This window comes from Stylophora pistillata, chromosome 1 (genome assembly GCF_964205215.1).
Source record: "Stylophora pistillata chromosome 1, jaStyPist1.2, whole genome shotgun sequence".
Classification (NCBI taxonomy): domain Eukaryota; kingdom Metazoa; phylum Cnidaria; class Anthozoa; order Scleractinia; family Pocilloporidae; genus Stylophora; species Stylophora pistillata.
In genome coordinates this window covers 19,480,444-19,503,900 of record NC_142519.1, presented here as the reverse complement: position 1 = coordinate 19,503,900, position 23,457 = coordinate 19,480,444, and the positions used below count along the sequence as shown (strand labels likewise).

Sequence of the window (23,457 nt, the reverse complement as noted above, 5' to 3'; positions counted from 1 at the left end):
CCTCTCTACCTAAATTTAGATCTATTTTGATTCAGTGGTTTCCTTCCTTTCTTCAGAGTTTCGCACCGACTTTATTTATCCGACATAGCATGTGTACCCCCGACTGATCTTTGTCCAGTGGCGATCACTTAACTCTTTTATTTAAACCAAAATTCCACGGTCTGTTCAACTAAGAAAGCCAATATAATACCCAATATTGCTTGTGTTTGAAAATTAATGTAAATAGCCTTACCATGGAAGATTAACACAAACAGACCAAGATCAAGATTGCTAAACTCAAACAACGAGCGCAAATCTTTGTATTTACATTTTTCGTGATCTATTTATATGTTTGGTATGTGTCAAGATAACCGCGTTTAGATTTCATGACCAAAACATGTCAAGATGTCACATTCAACGATTCAGAAGTGTTATAAGAGGAGAGCTTTTTCATGAAAGACTTTTCTGGAATAAGACGACGTGATAATGATTTGTATCTGGTGGTCGAAATAAGAACAAAGTACAATAATTATTTCGGCATTTCCGACATTCTGGCCCAACTCTGCAGGCGATAAGAAGTGGAGCAAAACAATAAATGTTAAAACTTAGAAGTGGGCAGAAGCAATTTTTTTGTTTCCCTCTTCTACTAAAGCTCCAAAGTCAAGTTGGGATAATCTTTGTTTACATAACTGTACTGGAATTTAATTTTGAGGTTTATCTCAACTGTGTCAGATCAAAGTTTAATCGTTTTGCTGAAAACCCACGCGATCTATACTTCTCGTCTTTGGCATTATTTTACCCAAAGCGTCGACAATATGGCAGAAATTCAATACTTCGTTGAAATACAAGTAAAAGACTGTCGCAGTACAGTGAATTATATTGCAGCATCTGGGGCAAACATGACGCGATTATTGAATTCGGATGACCGCGTGGGCTAAAAACGGAAATCCAATTGTCTGCATAATGCGATGATTTCTGAGGTTTGCATTTCTTGAATGAAAGTTGGTGAAACCTTGCTTCAGTGCACTATATTTAACTCTGTAAGATATAGCGTTTCAAAACTTGTGCAGTAGAATTGACCTTGACCGTTTGCTAAATAAAGGGACACATTGATCAGCAGTGCCGCGCCGGCGTCGTGTCGCCAAAACACCCACGAAATAATCAGTTGTTTCCGTTGATCTCGCGGACATCTTTTGGCAGCAGACAAACATATGGAAGCGATTAAAAAAAAATTAAAATATATAAATTAAAAAAAGAAAGTAAATGGGTCTTTCTGTTAGCAGCGTTCTAGACACCCATGGTTCATCTTCATGTTGTATTTTTTTTTTCTGTTTTTGTGCCCTGTTGAAAGTATTGATATGGCGTGGTTAACCAATGAATAGGGCTTGAAAGAACTCGAGCAAAAGAAAGGTAAGAATTCTCATTCACTAAAGTGGTGGAAGGAAAGAAAAAGCACGACATCCAGCAGCTAATGCCAAACCTTAATGCATGGTATAGGGATCATTTTAGATTGACCGTAACCCTTGTGAAGTGTTATATGTGTGCACTGTATTCATGGAAGACGACTTGGTTGTGAAGCCACCTGGGCTGAATTACAACTCTATCATACGTTTGAGATTGAACCGATAAAAGGTACTTTTTGTGCTGGAGAAACAGATAAATTTCTAGCAGACAGTTCAAGCGATTTTGGATTATGTCTTCTATTTTTAGTCTTTTGGTCAAGTTAACGACTAATGGTCAGTCGATAGTCGGCATACAATAAATAGACCAATAGTCGACCCATAAACGAGCTAATAGCTGGCTGATAGCCGAACGATAAAGAAACTTAATCGGCCGATGGTTGACTGACACACGACCCATAGTTAGTCGATTTCGCGTTCGATGTGTCCACCGACCATCTGGATGTCACAGTCGAGGTATCCACCGACTAACTGGACAACGAGACTTTATTGGTCGACTGGTGACCGATCCATCCAAGTTGTCTGTATTATCCGCCATTTACTTGCTTTTGTGATCAGATTAGATGATCACAGTGTAGTAACTACTGGAGTGACTTCCATCCGGCTGAAACGTCACCATTATAAGTGGGCTCCAAAAAAAGAACAATTTTCGCAATGGGCAGTGTACAGTTAGGGCTTTATTAGTGATCAAGGTCTGATGTCTTCGTTGTCTCTTGAAGTTGGATGGAAGTAACTGGATGGATGAGATTGCTGCTATAATTATTCTGAAAAAATCATCAAGATAAACGATAGAAAAATTGATGTACAGAGGGCCAACAAAGGAAAATTCAACAACTTCTGCAATTAGTCAGAGGACTCAAAAATAAAATTGTCCCTACGAGAGTTGTTCAGTTGTCTAGCTATTTCAACAGAATTTCTATATGAGGTATCAAGGACAAGGAAGTTTGTCGCCATCCGTTCTTTAACTGCTGTAAGAGACAAATGCCTGCAGTTTTGAGGTCGGAAACAATATGTGAAAGGTCTAAATGGGTGGGGCACGTGGAGACCGTGTGTTCTTTGTCGTCATTTTACCCATTTTACCCTGACAAGGCTCTCATTTGTATGAGAAGTCTGCATTCCTGGTGTCCAGGCGTTATTCAGTGAATGTCGAAGCCAGGTTCATAAACTTATGTTGGAGTTTTGAAGTGCCTGTTGAACTACTTTTACGTCATGTGAACTTTTAGATTTTGTCGCCAACTGACATATTCCTCTTAAGTACCTTAAATGAGCCATGATCTTGACCTGTAACATGGAAAGATTAGCTGTGAATTCGCCTCACATCCTTTTAAATACGTATGCAATTTCTATCACTGCTCATCACAGGAGCCTCTTGAAGGAGCTGATTACCTGCCCTGCCCTTGCTGTATCATCAGAAAGACGGTTCCGATTTTATCTCAGCTGTCTTCTGCAACGCATCTATGCTGACGAGGTTTTCGCCGATTGAAGTTCTTCAGCCTCAGCACAAATTTCACGTAGGAATTTTTAACTTTCGTCAATATTGTTTTTCCTTTTTTTTATTCCATGCTCATCTGGCTTCCTTCTTGCTCCAAGTTCAAAAATTTCCCTTCGTTATCTGGTGCTCTTACAATAATCATTTTTATAATACTTGCTGTCAACTCCTAAGAGAATTTCATCTTGCTGCGTTCCGTAAAATTTCATTAGTCCAGTACCTTCCTCGTTTTATCAGTCTTACCGTTATGTTCAGTAAATCAAAGAAATCCAGGACGGATTCTTCATGAGTTTAAACGAGGATAACCTTTAAGTCCCTAAGTCTGTACCTTGTTCTCTTTTCAAAGCTATAAAAAAATTTCAAGCCAAACAAGGGTAATTGCGTCCATTCGGCAGTTCAAAACCATGATCTTCGACATGAAATTAAAGCAGTAGCAGATACGAAACACTTTGCAAATCCTAAATTTCAAAGAAAGGACAAAAGGTTTTAGCCAGACAGTCGAGAGGAAATGTTCAAATACTTCAGTTATCGGACAGTGCGTAAGACAGAGTTAAAACATGGTTATAGCCTTGTTTCGAAGCCCTTATCTCGTGTTGTGTTCTCTTGCTGTGTGCAAGGCCCTGGCGCTTCAATTTCTGCCGGCGTACATCTTGGAGTGTTCGGATTTGAAGAGTGAGAGGGATGCCTTTGTGCACGGAGATTGTGTAGTTTCCTTTTAAATTCTCTCCGAACCTAAAGTTGGACATAAGATAATGTTACGTAGATAAAAGTAAATGATTTACTGATTACTGAGTTTTTTCGACTTTCAGTGTCGGTGTCAGTTGAAGTCACTGATCCTTTTGTACCCGAAAAACTCATGTCTGACTCACCTCTGAATTTTTCAAGCAGTAGAGGAGAAAAATAAGGAAACCCTGGTGAAAAACAATTGATTTATAGATAAACGAATCATTTAAACAGGAAAATGGATGAATGAATAGACAGATCGATAGATAAATTTTTTCAACCCCGGTAACTTTGTTAAAAATTGCAGAGACAAAAGCCGTGAACTACTGAAATCAAATAAAGTCGAAAAAAAAAAATAAACATAAACTTTCTTTGTCGGTACCTAACGCGTGAAGTGTTTCATTAAAATCATGGATAGATGGACGGAATGGTTAAGAGATGGTTAATAGATGAATGGATTAATGGATAAAGCCGATGAAAATAATGTGATCGAAATAGGGAGAATAGGCCAGATAGGAGATCGATAAAAGCTGAAGTAGCCGCGAGTTTCAGAGACACTGCCGCTTCGTCTTGTTATCTAATGGCAGACCTTTATTGCTGCGATTTATATCAGTTTGACTGAGTGCAACAGTTGACACTGATGTTGTTTTATCAGAGAGACGTATGTATATGGTGTACGCCTAAAAACATCTTACCTGCAAGGAATTGAGTATTGCAAAAATGTATTCAAATAGTACGGAGTCATTGTTGACAGCGAGAAGACCAAACACCCATGTCAGGCCCAGAATAGGAAGAAGGGTAATGAAAGCTTTAGTCAAAGACCTTCAAAGAAAAAAATAGGAAAAGTTGATTAAACAAAGGACTGTATCTGTAATTGATAATTTCACTGGACAATCCTCTGCGTGAGTAAAAAGGTAGTAGTTCTCTTCGGCGAGCAACTCAGTCGAAAGGGAAAAATAAATGATTGGAAGACGGAGAGAGAGAGACAGAAGACTGAGAAACAAAGAGGTAACTTTATATGCTAAAAGGCATTTAGAAAGACAGATAGGCAAACAGACAGAAATATAGACAGACAGATAGGCACATCAACTTATTTTCAAGGTTTAGACTATATATTAACAAATGCAAACAGACACAGACAGATACAGGCAGACTGACAGAAAGATAGACACTCACTGACAGACTGCCAAGAAGGCAAGCAGACTGCCAAGAAGGCAAGCAGACTGCCACCGACCGGGAGACAGGCAAAGACCAAACCTATGTTGGATTTTATCATTTACCTGACATTGGATGGCGTCTCTTCATTTAACATTCTAGATGTAACACTCATCACCATGGTAACAATGACCAGATTAAACTGCAGAAATGACGACAAAAAAATGGTATGATTTGCAGTGGGTAAATAAAACAGTTAGGGCATAACCAATTAAAATAAAACTGAAGGTAATCGAAAGTTAATGTTAGAAAAATCATGGTGATTCTAGTTAAAGTACCAGCATGACGAAGATAACTGGACCAACAAAACTCCAAATGGCTCCAGTCTCAATTGAAAGCCAGCATCTGCGAACAGGACATGAGAGAAGTGTCAAAATCAGTAACCTAGTTAAGCGCAACCCCGAAAATGGTTATTTATCTTCTTTATCATATATAGATAAAGATTATGCCATATCAATTTACATAAATTTTTCCTTTTGATTTTCAACTAATTAGCTTTAAATTTTTGTTTGCTTCTAGAGATGCTGATCATGTTCCTTTACCCTGACAGATTTGCGTAGCTTCGTTGCGTTCTTGATCAACAAGTACAATAAACTTACAGATCGTTGGAGAGGAGTCCCCTTTGAAAAACGGAAACCACAACCACAGTTACGATAAATGGGAAACCTTTCGAAGATAATTGAAAGTATAAGTGATTAATGAAAACATTCATTCATAACTTAGTGCAGTTTTGATATCGAAGCACTGGCTTAAACTTGCCAAGCTATTTCAATGTTTCTGATGCATGCAATGATGTATTCAAACTCCCTACTTCCCCAACCATCTTTTGCTCCACGAAGGTTCATTACATTTGCAAAAATTAGCAAACGGTTAGCACTAAAAGGGGAAACTTGTGGGCAGCAAATATCAAAAAGTGCTAAGTTAAATGCTATTGTCCCTTGCTTAGTACAGTCCAAATATTATTATCCAACATTTTTTCCAACAAAAAAAAGAATAAAGAAAAATAAATAGAAATGTAAGAAAACGAATAAAGGTTTCTTACCCCATCCTATAAGCAAATAAAAAAGCTTCCTTGTTCTCCCAGAATCAAAGACTCTGACTACCGTGAAATAGATATGAAGGCCTTCTGCTAACATCCACGAGAAAACACATAACAAGAAGAAAAGGAGGCTAACTGCAAGGACGTAACAGGCCACCTGCAACATACAAATGGTTTTGTCAAAATCTCTACTTATTGACAAGAATGAAACTCGAGGAAAGAGTTCAGTAAAACATGACATCAGAATTAACGCTTACTCTCGGATTTGTAAAGGATTACCACTCCCATAGTTTCAACCAAAATTTAAAAGTTTGACGTACCATTTCTGTCGCTCGACCACAGAAAATCAAATCGTTTAGTTGAGCGTCCATCCACGTTGATGATATTGGTGAATGGAAAAATGTTCTCATGTACTTATTTTACCTTCAGGAATTGTTACGCTGTCAGTAACTTACCCTTGATGTCCGAGGGCTCACTGCAAACGCTGCAACTAGAAACAACACTTGGGCCACAACAAGAGCAGTCACCAAATTCATGTGAATTAGAATTCTCTGCGATCGAACACTCCTGTAAAATGTACAAATAAGAAAGCGATCAACCAAAAGGGAAAGCGGGAAATGGAACCTATAATGGTTCCTATAATTTACCCGATAAATTATTAGTTTTTTCCCTATGTAAAAGGAGTAATCAAATGAGATTTTAAGGCAGAATTGAGAGAGCAGAAGAGTTATAATATGCTAGCTATGCTACTTACTTTATTTCCATGGTCGGACTTCATACTTACGGTAATAATGCATAGGTAAGGATTGTCAGGAGGCATCCAAGTACTGACAGACCACACCCTACATAGGTGATGATCGAAAGAGGTAACTCGTGTTCTTTGCTGGGCTGAACAAAGAAAACAAATAAAAATATGAAAAACAAATGACGACATGGGAAGAAATTACTCTGTAAGAGAACTTATTTATTAAACTGAATGGAAAAGAAACTTTTCTTTCTTGGCTCTCTCTCTACCAAAGAGTATACATGGACAATGCCGCAAGCTGTCCTTGAAACTTGACGGATTGCGGAAAGGTTATCTTTGATGGACTAACATCGTTGGATGTGAGCAATAACAATACCCTCAGATCCTTTATGCTACGGTAATTATGATGCGCTTAGTCAGTATACTAGATCACAGAGACTGAAATCTTGATCTTAAATGGTTCCCCTTGTTTTCATCTAAAGGTTATGTTCAGTTGCGTTTTACCTGATGTGGAGTGACCCTTGTAAGAACTGCAAAACTAGTTAAGTGATTACAATGGCACGTGACTGTAAAAGAGTTTCTTTGGGTAACTTGACAACCTTCTGTCGACCAATTACCGTGGTTATTTCTAAATGAGAATTAAAAATGAATTTAAACTCTTATCAATACACCTTAAGGAAAAATGCTCCCACACTGAAGTACATTACAGTTAGGTGCATATTTTTACTCGTCGAGAGTCTGAGTGAGTGGGTAAGTGAGTCTGCAAGCCAGTGAACCAACTATAAAGTAAGTCAATCAGAGAGCCAACCCGTCAGTCAATCGGTTAACCAGTGAATTGCTGAACGAGTCAGTGATCAGTGCGTCATCAGTCATGGGGTCAATCAGTCACAGTCAATCAGTCGGTAAGTGAGATAGTCAGTAAATCGGCTAGCCAGTCCATTAATAAGCCAGAGATAAGGGGGTCAGTCAGGTATTAAAGGAGACAACACATATATTTTTCATTATAGATTTGCAACTTACTTCTGACCTTGATCCCAGAATACACAGTCTACGTTGCTTTGAATGTCCTATTGGTCGATGTGCGAAATCAGAAAAACGTTAGGGAGTTCAAACTTTGAACTAGAAACAGAATGTAGTATATTCAACGCATTTGAAGTAGAATTTTTTACCTGAGATGGCCAAAACGTCATCTCCACTGGTCTCTCAAACTCTTGAGTGCGATGTGGTTTTACAACGATGTTCATAATACGACTTCTCACCACGATTTCACTAAAAAGGATAAAGCGTTTTTTTTTTGTTACTTGTCAAGTTATATATACTTTGAAAATTCATGATGCCATGGATGATATTGTAAATGGCTATATCTTTTAAAGGTAAAATAGCATTAGACAGAGTTGCCTTCTCACTTGTGATGAGAATAAAGTAAGTTCCAACAAAAACTGAGATCCAGCGTAAGGAAGAAATTATTAATTAAGCTACTCCTGACAAGCACTTACGAAGAGTCATCCATAGCCGTCAATGGATCGAACATCATCCACACAGCCTGTCCAAGAACTGCGGCAAAATATGTCAAGTTAGATCTATTTTCAATTAACTAATTACACATAGTAAGCGAGTGGGTGGGATTTTTCAAAATTTAAACAAACGGTATTACCGGAGGAAAAGAAATTCTCCCCAAGGGAGTGATACTGGTAGATTTCTTTCAATGTAAATGATCACTGTGAGGTGGGTGGTGGGGCGACTATTGCTTTCATAAAGTAGAAGCGGTTGCTCTTAAGTTTTATATTATCGCTTTTTGCTTTTATATTGCTTTAAATTCTCAAAAAATATACATACTAGAAGAGGCTCCTGTAGGAGGCTCCCATTCATAAAGTCATTAATTATTATACCTGACGTATTAGAAGCAAAAGCCTCTAGAGGAATCACGACTCTACCAATCTGCTCCAAGGAACTGACTTCGTAAGACCTGTTAGGGTTGTCCGGCAAACTTAACTGTTCCAGTTGTGTTAGATTGACAGATGCCACTTCAATGTCTAGCGAAAAAATTGATGCAGGGTTAGCTGTTTTACCTACAACTGATATAGTGTAAGTCTTGGGGTACTCATTTTTCTTCTACCTGATTTTATTGGTGTCCACCTACTCTCACATACCCTGACCAGGGCAATGGGTTTACATAACAAAAAAGAACCTCTAGAATAAAATGACGTCTTCATTGAACATTGCTTGCTCCTCGTCCCAAGTACTTTTGTTACCGATGTTAAAAGGTCACGAAAACAAGTTTTTTCTATTCAGATATTTCCGTGAAAAAAAAAAAATACTCACCTACTTTCCCAGAGGAAAGTGTCTTAGTTTTGTAACCAGAACTTGTCGGTACCAGTTGTTCTGCTACTGTGAGGCCGATAGTTTCGACTTTTTTCACTAACATAAATTCTATTCCGCGCTGACGAATTTTAAGAAAATACAAAATTATTAGCACATCATGTCAATCACAAGATACTGATTCTGAAAAAGGACTCATTAAACCCGTGAGATGCTCTTAATGTGGCCATGGTGTAATTTTTTAACTCTTTTAATCTGAACGCCAAGGAATATTGAGTGGTACTAAACTTACTTTGTAAAAAATAATTAAGGGTGAATAGCTATCTGCCTTTTTATAATTAGCAAGACAAAATATCACCTGGGATAATGTAAAAAGGAGAAAGGAGCTTCAGTGAGTTCATTGACGGACTCACACATTCATTACTTGACGATCTAATTTTATTCTTTGCTCTAACGTGTAGGAGCTCATTATCATCTATAACTACGACTGTTTAACTCACTCAGGCAGACTAAGGTAGACAGGTACGAAAAGTAACACTTGCCTCTGAGGCGTTTGGTATTCTGTGACTCTCAGCGAGGAGGTCACCAACTAAGCTGATATAGCTCTGCAAGCGAAAAAATAATGATAACAACAATGATAATGATAATAATAATGATAATAATAATAATAATAATAATAATCGTATTTACTCGACTTGAGCCACAATGAGCATATTTAAATCGATCACCTATACCCCGAAGAGATCGAAGGGAGTATAACTGAACTTCATGAGTTACTCAGCAAATGCATGTCAAGGGACCGATTCAGCAGCATACAGAAGACACGGAATCAGTTACAAGTACTGGATCAAAAGGTGTAGCATCAAGCAAGGAGCTCGAGGAAATAGCAGCTCTATTTGTAACGCTTGGGGAGCAAAAGAGGTTCAAACAAGTACAAGTTCTCCGAGTCAAGAGAAATTTCGCGTCAAAACTTAGACTGCGTGACGAGCACAGTGAATGGGCAGCATATTCCGATAGGGACAGCATATGAATATTAAGTGTACTACCGCATGTTTTTTCACATAAGACTCCCTTCAAGGGGGCGATACTCCAAAAAAAAAAAAAAATTGGAACTTCACACACGATCTTAGGCGTGTCTGGTGACTTAATTGTCTTTACTTCCTCATGATGAAACAGCAAGGAAGCAAAGAAACCATGATTTTCAAAAATATCTGAAACACGGATACAAACTTACCTTAACGTTAACGATATCGTCTGGGTCGATCAACGAAACATTAAAACTTAAAACATCATCAAGATCTGTGAAGAAACAAATCCATACCTGAAGCTCTCAATGAACAAAGAAATTTTTATTAAAGTTTGATAAAGTGCCGAGCTTTGCTCTGCTAATGCATGGGCACAATTTGGAATACCTCTCTCAAGTTCTTCCACTGTCCGTCGACTGTTAATCCGACTATGGACTGACGACTTTACAAGGACAGTTGCGCTCACTGTAATGGTGGCCACTGCTGAACTGTGTCTGTAGATAGTTTCCGTTGAGATATTCTCGGCTGGAACAGAAAAATGGTAATAAATAAGTTTTTAAAATCTCATTTCGCTTCCTAATTAATTTAACAAAGTAAAACCTAACCCTTGAAATTTCTCCGTGCATTACTTCATAAAGTCAGTGATCAAAAAGAACCAGATTATGAACTCAAGATATTTATCCCGCGAATGATAATGCTATTAATCAAAGAAAACGAGAGCGAATCGGTACTTTAACTGAAAACAAACAGGGCGCGAGACATGCCCTAACAAAACAATAAAAATCAACCAAACATAACGTCACCGACAATATAAAAGATTCTAACGAGATACTAACGTAACAAACAATGAAACAGAGCTTAGAGAAAACAGTGCGCGAGATACTAACTTAAAAAACAATCAAATAGAACTTAAAGGAATCATTGCGCGAGATACTAACGTTACAAACAATCAAATGGAACTAAGAGAGAACAGTGCGCGAGATACTAACGTAACATACAATCAAACAGGGCACAGAGCAAAATGTGCGTGAGATACCAACATACAAAACAATGAAACAAAGCACAGAACAAAAAGTGCGAGAGATACTGAAATAACAAACAATCTTAAAGAACACAAAGAAAACAGTGCGCGAGATACAAAAGTGGCAAATAATCAAACAGAGCACAGGGGAAAAAGTGTGTGAGATACCAACGTGGCAAGAATAAGAAAGAACACAGAGAAAACGAGGCGCAAGACACCAACGTGGTAAATAATCAAACACAACACAGGGGAAATAGTGCGCGAGATACTAACGTAACAAACAATCAAACTGAACTCATAGAAAACAGTGTGCAAGATACAAACCTAACAAACAATCAAATAAAATTCAGAGGAAACGGTGCGCGAGATACTAACGTAGCAAACAATCAAACAGACTGACAAGAGAAACAGTGCGCAAGATACCAACGTAACAAACATTCAAACAGAATTCAGAAAAAACAGTGGCTGAGATACTAACGTAACAAACAATCAAATAGAATTCAGAGAAAAAACAGTGCGCGAGATACTGACGCGACGAAAAATCAAACAAAACACAAGGAAAACAGTGCGCAAGATACTAGTGCAACAAGCAATCAAACAGAACTCAGAGAAAACAGTGCACAAGATACTAACGTAACAATCAAACAAAGGGAACTCAGAGAAAACAGTGCCGGGAATACCAACAAAAAACAATCAAACAAAGCACAGAGCAAATAGTGCGCGAGATATTAACGTAACAAACAATTAAAGGGAAACGGAGAAGTCAGCGCGCGAGTTACAAACGTAACAAACAATCAAATTGAACTCAGAGGAAACAGTAGGGGAGATATCATTGTAGCAAACAACCAAACTAAACTCAGAGAAAACAGTGCACGAGATGCTAACGTAACAAACAATCAAGCTGAACTCAGAGAAAACAGTGCGCGAGACACTAAGTATCAAACAGAACTCAGGAAACGGTGAGCGCAATACTAACGTGGAAAACAATCAAACTGACCTAAAAAAAAACAATGCGTGAGATACTAACGTTACAAACAATCAAATAGAATTCAAAGAAAACGGTGCTCGAGATACTAACGTACAAACAATCAAACTGAAGTCAAAGAAAACAGTGCGCGAGATACTAACGTAACAAAGAATCAAACAGAACACAGAAAAGATAGTGCACGAGATACTAACATAACAAACAATCAAACAGAACACAGAGGAAATAGTGCGCGAGATGCTAAGTTAACAATAAATCGGACAGAATTCAGAGAAAACAGTGCGTGAGATACTAACGTAACAAACAGTCAAATAGAATCCGGGAAAACGGTGCACAGGATACTAACGTGACAAACAAGCAAACAGAACACAGAGAAAACAGTGCGCAAGATACTAAGGTAGCAAACAATCAAACAGAACTTAGAGAAAACAGTACGCGAGATACTGACGTAACAAACAATCAAACAGCACAAAGAATAAACAGTGCGCGAGATATTAACATAAAAAATCAAACAGAGATAATAATATAACAAACAATTAAAGAGAACATAGGGAAAATAGTGCGCGAGATACTAACGTAATAACGAATCAAACAGAATTCAGAGAAAACAGTGCGCGAGATACTAACGTGACAAACAATCAAAGAGAATACAGAGAAAACGGTGCGCGATATACCTACGTAGCAAAAAATCAATCAGAACTCAGAAAAAAGCAGTGCAGGAGATACTAACGTAACAAACATAGAATTCAGAGAAAACGGTGCGCGAGATACTTACATTACAAACAATCAAACAGAACACAGAGAAAACAGTGTGCGAGATACTAACATAACAAACAATCAAACAGAACCTAGGGAAAACAGCGGCGGGTATGCTAACATAAAAAACAATCAAACAGAGCAAAGAGCAAATAATGCGTGAGATATTAACGCAACGAACAGTTAAAGAGAACATAGGGAAAAGATTGCGCGAGATGCTAACGTTACAAACAATCAAGCAGGACTCAGAGAAAATAATGCGTGAGATACTAACGTAACAAACAATCAAACAGAACTTAGAGAAGACAGTAAGCGAGATATTAGCGTAACAAACAATCAAACAGAACTCAGAGTAAACAGTGCGCGAGATACTAATGTAACAAACAATCAAATAGAATTCAGAGGAAACGGTGCGCGACATACTTACGCAACGAACAATCAAACAGAACACGCAGAAAACATTGCGTGAGATACTAACGTAACAAACAATCACACAGAACTTAGAGAAAACAGTGCACGAGATACTGAGATAACAAACAATCAAACAGAACACAGGGAAAAAGTGCGCGAGATACTAACATAACAAACAATCAAACAGAACACAGAGAAAACAGTGCGCGAGACACTAACATAGCAAACAATCAAACGGAACAGAGAGAAAATAGTGCGCGAGATACTAACGTAACAAATAATCAAACAGAAGACAGGAGAAACAGTGTTTGATACACTAACGTCACAAACTGCTAGTCGTTCAAGACATAATAACAAGACAGGACCACGTTGTAACCTTATTTCGTCCCAGCTGTGTATTGTCAAGCTTATTTACCTCCGTCTATAAGGGCGAGTGACGTTGCTTATCAGATTGCAGCATTTGTGTTAGAATGTTAGTAGGTTTATACAAAGTGGGAACATACGCGCGAAATATCAAAACTATGAAGTTAACTTTAAAGATCATAGCTAGAGCCTAAAAGTAGATTGTGGAGCTCAGTGGATTGCAAAAAATTTAACTTTAGCTTTCTTTTTAGCAGTGGGACAAAAATGTTCGTTTACATACCATAAACTGACGGAGTGTGCCAGTACAGGCTTGTAACGTTGTTCGATAAACTAGAACTTGCTACAACTTCTGATGTTGATAGTACAAGACTGGCAGCTTTTGAGCTGAAGTCAGATTTTCTTGCTGATGGTGCTATCAAGTGATCGAGAGAGAAAAATATTGTTCTTCAACGTTACATCACACTATGGCTAGCATTCACAAATATATCAAGTTGTGCATCATCTTGGCTATAAACAGGTTTACCTTGACAAATGAGATCGACAATCCAAGGAATCTTGTTCGTGATATGAGTCGCTTCTCCAGTAAATACGTTGTGCTTGTCCTCTACCAGACTCAGAAAGTCTTCTTCTTTACTCTTGTTTCTCATTGCAACCACTGACATCAAAATGCTTTTACTCAAAGCGCTGCTCACTAAGTTCTGCATCGAATCGTTTTGGGTGACGTTTTCAGCAAAAGTCAACACAATGAAAGCCTTAGACGATAATACACTTGTCCTACTTTCGGCATGAAAGGTTATCAGTGCTGTCTCGTACAGTTTAGCGAAATGTACCACTGCACTCTCTTTTAAATCATTCTTGATGCTGGCAACTTCCTTCAAAAGGTTGCTTAACTCCTTGAACTCATGAAATCCAAATTTAAGATGGGCTTCATTCCCGTATGCTATCAATGCAACGCGTACATTATCAGGAGATATCTGAAAGGACTTGATAATGTTCTGTATGAAAGTTAACTGTTGCTCAAACTCGCTCTCAGAATGACGCGATTCCACTGCAAAGACTATGTCAACTGGGCCAGAACACACTGCAAAAATAAATGAAAATTTTTAATACTTTTTAAGCAAAAAGTAAACTGATGGAAACAAATAAAACAAATGAAAGAAATAAAAAGTAGCTGAAAAAAAATGAGTAAAAGTCAATCATATAGGGTTTTATTTGAAAGACAACAAGTCTGGAAATCTCCTTTATTAGGTCGATGGTTATATTCGTCTCACAAGGAATTTGTATTGCATATGATCATGCGCTTACTGATAACCAAAGGTTAGCGGTCTCAAGTAAAATGATTTTAAAAAGCTGATTGAGCGCATAAACTGTTAAACATACCGGAATGTTGCATTTCTATATAGACAACACCTTCAGCACCCATTCCTCCAGAGTAAATTAAAGGTCCGCTGTGTAAGTAAACTGCACCTCCGCCTCCGCCTCCTGCCCCGTAGCCAGTTCCTCCAAATGCTGAACTGTCACCTCCTCCCTGCTTCCCTGAAGGTCCTGAACCATTGATGAGAATTCCACCCTCTCCACCTTTTAGACTAGAGCCCTTAGACTCGCCATTCACACCTGAAATAATTTTGAATGATACCTCACCTTGGATTGACCGAAAGTCCTGCAACTGCATTTTAGATGGCAAGGTGGGAAGTTGCTGGTTTATTGATGTTGTTCTTTTTTATTATTCTAGATATTGGATCTGTAGAGGACTGTTCAATTTAACTTAAGATGTAAAAAACGTCATGAGGTATTTTGTGCGAAGCGTTAAGTACATATAGGTATGCCGATCATGCCGAACAGAGAGGAAACTTGTAAACAGCCACTAGATCTTCTAGATGATTATCGGTTAATTTTTGTTTTTTTAATCCAGACGCATCGCCGCGTACTTTAAACTGACCTATTTTGGAAGTTGGATTTCACCCAGAGGATTGCAGGTGCAAGTATTGCACGTGTTTCTCGGGTAGATAATTGGGGCCTTTCTACGAAGCCATACATTTTATCATCGATATAGCGAACAGATTACCTTTGGTTATTTTGCTCATCCGTAGGTGTCTTATTCCTTTGAGTTGACTTAAACTGTACTCAGATTTGCTCTTTGAACACCCAGGGCCTCCAGGGACAGCAAGGTAATTTCCAAAGTGAGAAGATCCTCCATTAGATATTGATTCCACACTGTGGTCTTTAGCGCCTAATCCTCCTCGTCCCACAGACACATTAATGGCTGCTGGACCGCTGACATGAACAATGTTTACTGCCACATCACCACTCTTACCTATTTCTCGCCTTATCCCACCACACCCGCCTCCCCCTCCTCCGACGGCGAGCACACGCAGGCGATATGTATCATTTGGAACGAAGAAAGTTGTCGAGTTGTGGAAAAGAAATGTTACTGTCCCTCCTGATGAAACAAAGATACTTCATTCATTGAAAATAGATTTACTCCATATTGAGTATTTTAGTGTCGAATATCCGTGAATGTCGTCTGTTTTATTTACCTTACAATGTAATGAAATGTGAGAATAAGTAGCTATGGGATTATGTTCCTAAATCTGTGAGTCTTTTCAGGCTTGGGTATTGTATGAATCTCATCTCTCTGTTTGAGAATTTTTCTTACGTTGTTAATAAACAGGGAGAGCGCTAGTGGTTTGATAAAGCAAAGCTTAGGTTCAAGAAAACGTATTTCTCAAAGTCAGTTCAGGTAATAAGATATGATTTTAGTTCGATCAATCATGACGAAAATGTTTTGGACTTTTTTTTTTTAAATTTCAAGGAGTGTTTTCATAGCAGGGGCGATAGCCTCATGCTATGGTGAAATTCTTTGATATCCCATGCCTTTTTTTAATATTTGAGACAATCAAACAAAGAAACAAACAAAAAACTACAGCAACGCATTTGCGATCTTTTAAATTCAAATAGATACTTTTGTCGTACTCAGATTAAGAAATTCAACAGCCTTAAATTATTAGAGCTGAGGAACGAAATGTATTATCAACACACATTGAGTGGTAGTTTACTCTTTAATGAACAAAGATAAATTTAAAAAAAGATAGAAAATAGCAATAATTAAAATGGAGAAAATCAATTATTTACAACCCATAGAAAAAGGTAGAAAAAAAAATCTCACAAAAATTTGAACCAGCAGATTGTTTAATTTTATTAGCGACAAGACCACATGATCTTTGGTGTGACCTTGCTTTGGAAGATTTTAAAAGGGACGTGTTTTAATTTATGGTTTCATCTCTACGACCTCAAAAGTTTGCGGCTGCAACAAGGTTGTTGAATTTTCTCTATAGCTTGCATTTGTGTTAACGACATTGATAATAATACAACGATTTGAAGGTAGGCCAAGTATTACATTGATAAACTGATCATGCAGTCTGAAAAAAATTTTCAAAAGATGATGAAAGAGGATTGATTTGATACTAATACAGGAAAAGCGCATTCCAAAGATTAATCGGATCAGGTAATTCATAAATATAGAGTTCATAAATTCATAAATCACTGATTTCCTTTAAAAATTATAGCGTGTATATATCTGACTCTCTTGTGAAGGATAGATGCCCATTCTGTGTACTCATAGTTACTTCAGTGCATGTTACACCGAAATTACATTTCAACTTAAGGATTCTGTCTTGGCCAAGGCAAAACGTTGATAACTTTTATTTTAAAACATTTTTCCAACACTGATTAATGCTCACTAACAGGAAATATTTCTTGCTACATCTACGGTTATGAATGTGTTTCTCTTTAATTTTCCCGTGAGGTCGTTTGAGAAAAAAAAGGAATATAAATATCCCTACGGCTATAACTGCGGCTGTGTAAACATCTATCTTTCAGATCATCTCTGATATTTTCAAAGATTTATGGCGTATTGATAATGCTGTTTCAGGTGACGATCGAAATAAATAGCAATCAAGTAATAAAAAATTCAATTTTTTTTACGATGTGAAAGACTCGGCAGTTTTTTTTCAAGTAACTCTTTCATTTTAGTTTTAAATTAAACATTTTCAGGATATAAATGAATGACGTCGTCTGAGAAAACTAGTTTTTGGTGCAAACAAGCGTAACAACGATTTGCGTTGCCAAAAATAAAAAGTCTTCAAGATTTCCCCTCTGTCTTTCTCCTCTTTTTTGTTCTACTTGTTGTTTAGTTTTTGTTTTTGTTTTTTTTTTTCTTCTTTGAACGGATACATAACCAGGAACTGAAGGTGACATCTATGTCTCTTCTTTTCGAGAGGATAAATATTGACCGCGGTGTCATTTAATTTCTGTGGGTTTAGAATTTACCCGGGATAAATATTACAACGTAACAATTTCATTCAATGGCGACATAGATATGTTACCTTCTGTTATCTTTTCTTGAGAATATAAAAGCTCGGTGACAAACGCGAGTAGAGATATAGCGCTAAATGTATAGACCTCAATTTTCATAGCGATGAAGACGTATATTGTAGTCAACACGAGAGAGACTTCTTTTTGACTTCGACTTCGCTGTTTTGCTCATAAACATAAATATTTAAATTCAAAGGTAATTTTTGAATCTTCCAAGGAATTAGTCAATGCTCTTCTACTTTAGGTCCTAGATTAAAAATCAAAACACTCTGATATAATCGGATTAATCTGAAAGTTTTTATTTAGATCTGAGAGCCAAAACTGTCCTTTCCTGTTTTTGAAGTGGGTGTGTTTTACATTAAATGTAATTATGTCGCTAACGTCAGTACGTGACTTATAGTGAAGTCAGCGTGCCAGTTGACACTTGCCTCTGGTAATCACGCTGAGGTAAGACAGGATTTGCTGGTTTCCAATTGACTTAAATTAGAAAACAAGGAAAAAGGCAATCACGTTCGTCGTGGTCTTAATGCGAATAAATTCGGCCAAGTCTCTGCTGCTTCCTTTAATCCAATATCCGTTTGACGTACCAGAAATAAAGAATCCTGTGGAATGTTCTTTACAATTGACTTTACTTCGATGAAAGTGCAATTAAGACATTCTGATTTCACCGAAGAAACTGATGACGGATCCGAAAGGGAAATGATGTAATTTGGAGAATATTCATAAGTAAAAGCCATGGTTCGTTTACCATGCTATAAACTATAAATTGATAGCCAACAAGAAACACTTTCTTTTAACCGGGGGTGGAAAAGATGACGAGGAGATGAAAATGAGGAGGGCAGAAAACATAACAGCAGATCCTCTGATTCAAGGAACTTCATATAATTTTCACTATTTAAAGTCCTCGGTAAATTGCGGCCTTTTTCTTATGCATAACTCTTCGTTGTGACTGTGTTTAAGTATTAACGAGTAGGATCAGTTTTTGACTATGTAACTTCCGAATTAAGATGATACGCATTTGAGTTTGTAAAGTGGAAATCCAAGATGCTACTCACTATTTGTCGCTGAAACGACAACATTAAATTCGAAATAAGAGTGGAGATAGATATCAAAATCCTGAAATCTCAGGCACTCAAGTTTGCAAAAAAAAAGAGGTCCAGAAATATCAAGTATTAAACATGCATAAGACATGTAATCGTTCTCACTGTAGCAGCCCGCACCTATGAATTACATAGATTTCTGATTATAAAAATTATTCTAACAAGTTTGAAGGAGATATTCTCATGTAGCTTGTAAGTTACGATGAAATGTTATACAGAAAAACTGTGCAATAACAGAAGAGCTTTTCGGGTGGTCTTGGGTAATTTTGGTAGAAACGAGGTTGTTACTTAGCTTTTGAAGCTCGAACAAACCATCAAACATCCCGGTTAAGCTATCTTGGTCGTCCTCAGCAAATTTGCACTTATAACAGTTTCGATCGGTCCGTAACAGCTATATGATATTATTTTCTCTTATTCAGTGCAGAGACTGAGATGGAAACATTCAGTGTCCCTGAATTTTCATTAGTCCCATCTGTACCTAGAGGAAATTCGTAACAGTAGTACTTTTGCATATGGGGTTGCACTGGTTTACTTGTTTTACTTCTCCAGTTAATTGGAAGCATGCGGATCCCTGTGGAGCGGTTCTTCTTTAGCATTGACTTGTACAACCATAACACCGCAGCATATTTGATTTTGAATTACCCACGTCAGTAGTGTAGAATGGCGGGTCCTGGGACAAAATCGCACATCTTTATTAATTTATCGACAAATCAGTTTACTCACGCTCACGAGTGCTCATGAGTCAAGGACAGTTTTCGTTAATTTATCGCTCATCTATGTTAATTTATCGACAAATCAGTTCACTCACGCTCACGAGTCTGAGACATTTTTCGTTAAATTATCGTAAATTCACGATAATTTATCACTTCTGTCCTTTACATCAAAAGTTTTTTCAACTCACGACTCATGAGTTGAAAGTGTCTCTGAGCGTGAGTAAACTGATTTGTCGATAAATGAACAAAGATGTGCGATAATTTAACGATTTTGTCCCAGGACCCGCCATTCTACACTACTCACGTCTTCTTTTCCCTTTAGCTCCTGTTGTTACATTCAGGATGAGTGTTTACTTATAAAAATATATAGATGACTTTGAATATCTTTAGGCCCTTGATTTTGTCCGTTAAAATTCGCTGCATATGAATCCAGTGCTTCACCTAAACAATTGATCTAGGTTTATTAGCAACAGCTTGTTGAGAAGATGCTCATCCATTTGTTTTTTATTTTTAATTTCAATTTTTCTGAGTTGACTTCTAATTGCGCCTTGCAGATTATCATGAGATTGGATCCAGTCTGTCGATGGCGAACTGGACCAATACCTAGTACTAAACCATGTATTACACAAAACCGCTACAGCTATAGCTATAGCAAATGATGCTTTTACAGACTCCTGTAAATGTAACATCCAAAACGACTCGATATGCAATTCCAATAACTTCCATGGTTAAAGATGATCTTCATTCCCGCTAGAATGATTCATTTTCCTTATGTTATTTTAATGTTTCAAAAGAAAAATTTTAAACAGTGTTTATTATTTAAGTAGAGCTCATATGTATTCCCTTACTATAGACACAGGAACAAATAACAGAACATTTAAGCAATCCGAAAAAAGGTCCAGTTTCTTCATGAAAGTTATTTGGACAATACTGTTTACATTACTTTTATGCTTTTATGGAGATATTGAGTGGAATAGTGATTCTAATACGTTTTGCCTCCCAATATTGCTTTAAAATTCGCTCTAGAACATTCACATCGTTTATCTCTGAGGTATCATAGTTAAATCAATATCAAAAACACTTTCTTTAAACAGGATGTTTGACACCCACAGGGATTGTTATATTTCATATTTCCTACTTGAAAAGGCAATTTTAAAACGCTCAGTATTAGAGTTCCTGCACAGCATGTCTTGATAATCATGTGACAGCAGCCAATTATTGTTTATTTTTCTTCACAGCTTTTGGTGTACATACTCGGGTATTTCTTTCAGAGAGCTATAAAATTTTATTTTCGATTTATAAAAAAGAAAATCTTACACCTTGAACCGGATTTAAAAAGCAGTAAAGAGGCGAAAGGAAGCGATAAAACACGTTACGTGCTGCAGCTACCTTCCTAATCATCAGTGTTTTGTTAAATAATTTAAAAGCCGCGACACTATATGCTCTTATCGCACCGTAGTAACTGAGTTACCGACAGAAGAATCACTAAGAACGAAATGTTTTGAAATAAGTAAAACTGTGGTTGGAGCATGACGATGATAAATGGATGATGAATTATCAAGAAGGTCATATGAAACTGAAATATGTAATTTCCAGACTTTTTACAGAGAACGGGATGATTGAGAATTATTTAAGTTACAAATGAATTTGACGATTTTTCAAATTCTGATCTCATCACCAATGATAGGATCGAAGAGAAAAGTGAGACAACGAAATATGCTAAGATAGACCTTGTAGATCCACCGGTAATGCTCAACGTTGATTTAAATAACAATGAGAAAAAAAAATGCGATTTCCAGAACTTTTCTCGACCCCCATTTGTGATTAGAGCAATTTTTGTTTTCTTCATGATACAATGTTTAGAATTTGAATGACTGGTTATATCGCTTCGCCGATCATAATATTCTTAACACGATATCAGTATATGCGGCAACTGAACATTTATTTATTAATAAAAAAGCTTCTGAAACAAGGTCTTTTAGACTATTAATTCTTAAATACTGAAAAATTGTGTCATATGCATTTTAAATAAACGTACAAAATCATATATTTGGATCGTGGTTACCTAAAAGTTACGAGTAAAAATATCAAGTTCTTGACTTAAAAAACTAGAAGCCTGGTGAAATGAAGCTGGAGGTAAAGATATATTCCAAAAACCCAAAAGTAAGAAAGAAAATAACAGCGATGCGAAGGAAGTGGGAAATAAACGTGATTATCATCCTTTTGACTGTAACTCCGTTTAAGAGCTTACCTTTCAATGAAGCCAGCAAAGTGTCTAGACAGACAAAAACATATACCAAATAGTGGAATTCCATATTTTTGTTGCAAGAAGATTTGTTTTTCAATTCTTACTAAAATGGCAGCCTTAACGTATAGGCCTTGCCTGAATTCAAACGTCTTTTAAATGGAAAATACTAGATGCGAAACAGAGACTTAAGCTTTAAAATATTGAAATTAATCTTTTGTTTTCGGGATTAGGGAGGTCTCAAAATAAACAGATGTCAATTGTTATGTTATTAAACTTTTTACGTCTTGACCAATCGCCAGCAAGTTGCGAAGATTTTTCTCGAAGAGTCCGATCTGAGGCAATTTTTAACCGACTTTTTAAGTTGGCGTTACACCTTGTTACCATCCCTATTTAACGACGCGACGTTAATCACCTTCAAGTTGTTTTCGAAAACTAAAGACGAGAGGGTGAAAATAAACATTAGCTTTTCTGCTGATAAAATCAGATCAGGTTGAAATTTAGGCGATGAGGACAGACTTAACAGTCTGCATTTTTCAGCCAAAAAAAAGTTTTGACCAAAAGCAAGAAAAATTTACATCACTCGTGTCGGAAACACGGAGACGCCCCCACGCGAGAAAAGTTTCTTTACCTTTGAAACCAGATATTTCGTTTTGTTTGTACGGTGAGTCGGTGACAGTTGATTGATTAAATGAGTGAGTGTTTCTGATATTTCCTGTCCCTTCCCCGCTCGTTAATTTCTTGGCTCGCTTTCAAAGGAACATAAAAGTCTACTTTCCTGGTTAGCGATATGGTTTAGTTTTTCGGTATCAGGCTTTACTATTCTTGTGAGTTATTATGTAATTTTAGTGGAAAATTATTTACTCGTCACCCAAGAAAATCAGGTGCAGTGGAACCTCGATTTAACGAGGTGCCAAAGGACTGGGGAAATTGGATCGTTATATCGAGGGTTCGTTATATCGAAAACCTCGATTTAACGAATTTTCGGAAAAACAACCAAAATGTACGTTATATCTAGGTATGGTTAGTAAGTGCTGTTATTGTTTTTGTGTGTGTGTGTGGTGTGACGTTGTGCTTAATGTCGAAATGAAGCTACAGTACACTGTACGGGTCTGTACATAGCTACACCACCGGAAACTAAGCGATGCCGTAGCTATGTCTAGCAACAAAATTTAACAATTGCAATTAGTTTGATAAATGTCATAATAAAAAGGTTAATGAATAGCGCAACCGAACAGAAACTTTAAACGAAAGAAATCCACTTTACTTTACTACTAAAATTGTTGATCAAGACGCCCAATCAAAAATTCTTCCGGTCAAAATTGCCTAATTTTTTGTCATTCTTTACATTACTACTAAAATTGCTAATCAAGACGCTTAATCAAAACATTTTTCTTATTGCCTCATATTTTGTCTTTCGTTAAAATACGCCTTTCAATCAAGCCGGGAAAAGCGCGGAAATTCCCTTTCTTTTGTGCCTGACTTGTCAAATGTC

At 37.1% G+C, this 23,457-nt stretch overlaps 1 protein-coding gene and 1 long non-coding RNA gene across 3 annotated transcripts; one reads left to right on the top strand and one right to left on the bottom strand.

Annotated features, from left to right (window-relative positions):
* Positions 1-123: 123 nt before the first annotated feature.
* LOC111345601 (uncharacterized) lies at positions 124-22,137 on the bottom strand. Of its 2 annotated transcripts, XR_015994430.1 has the most exons (24): positions 21,969-22,137; positions 15,596-15,970; positions 14,911-15,144; positions 14,054-14,611; positions 13,811-13,942; positions 10,382-10,519; positions 10,204-10,268; positions 9,512-9,574; positions 8,973-9,090; positions 8,540-8,683; positions 8,147-8,204; positions 7,820-7,919; positions 7,671-7,717; positions 7,155-7,278; positions 6,690-6,793; positions 6,361-6,472; positions 5,909-6,062; positions 5,466-5,532; positions 5,145-5,211; positions 4,932-5,008; positions 4,347-4,473; positions 3,798-3,839; positions 2,698-3,660; positions 124-2,203 (listed from the first exon to the last, which is right to left on the bottom strand). XR_015994430.1 is itself a non-coding variant. In XM_022952884.2 (23 exons), exons 1-23 carry the CDS (start codon positions 22,030-22,032, stop codon positions 3,490-3,492), a joined length of 3,141 nt encoding a protein of 1,046 aa, XP_022808619.2. In that variant the 5' UTR covers positions 22,033-22,137; the 3' UTR covers positions 124-3,489. The 2 variants fall into 2 exon arrangements, 1 of the variants encoding a protein (XP_022808619.2); XM_022952884.2 differs by having other exon boundaries at positions 124-3,660.
* LOC148741568 (uncharacterized) lies at positions 1,263-5,523 on the top strand. The gene is made up of 3 exons (XR_015994431.1): positions 1,263-1,389; positions 2,802-5,033; positions 5,386-5,523. It is a non-coding gene; the product is annotated as an uncharacterized LOC148741568 (long non-coding RNA).
* Positions 22,138-23,457: the final 1,320 nt, after the last annotated feature.

Coding starts and splice junctions, on each gene's coding strand:
- LOC111345601 (XM_022952884.2), bottom strand. CDS start 22,032: ATGGAATTCCACTATTTGGTATATGTTTTTGTCTGTCTAGACACTTTG. Junction 9,575..10,203: donor ACGATATCGTTAACGTTAAG/GTAAGTTTGTAT, acceptor TTTCGCTTGCAG/AGCTATATCAGCTTAGTTGG. Junction 8,684..8,972: donor ACTTTCCTCTGGGAAAGTAG/GTGAGTATTTTT, acceptor TTTTTTCGCTAG/ACATTGAAGTGGCATCTGTC.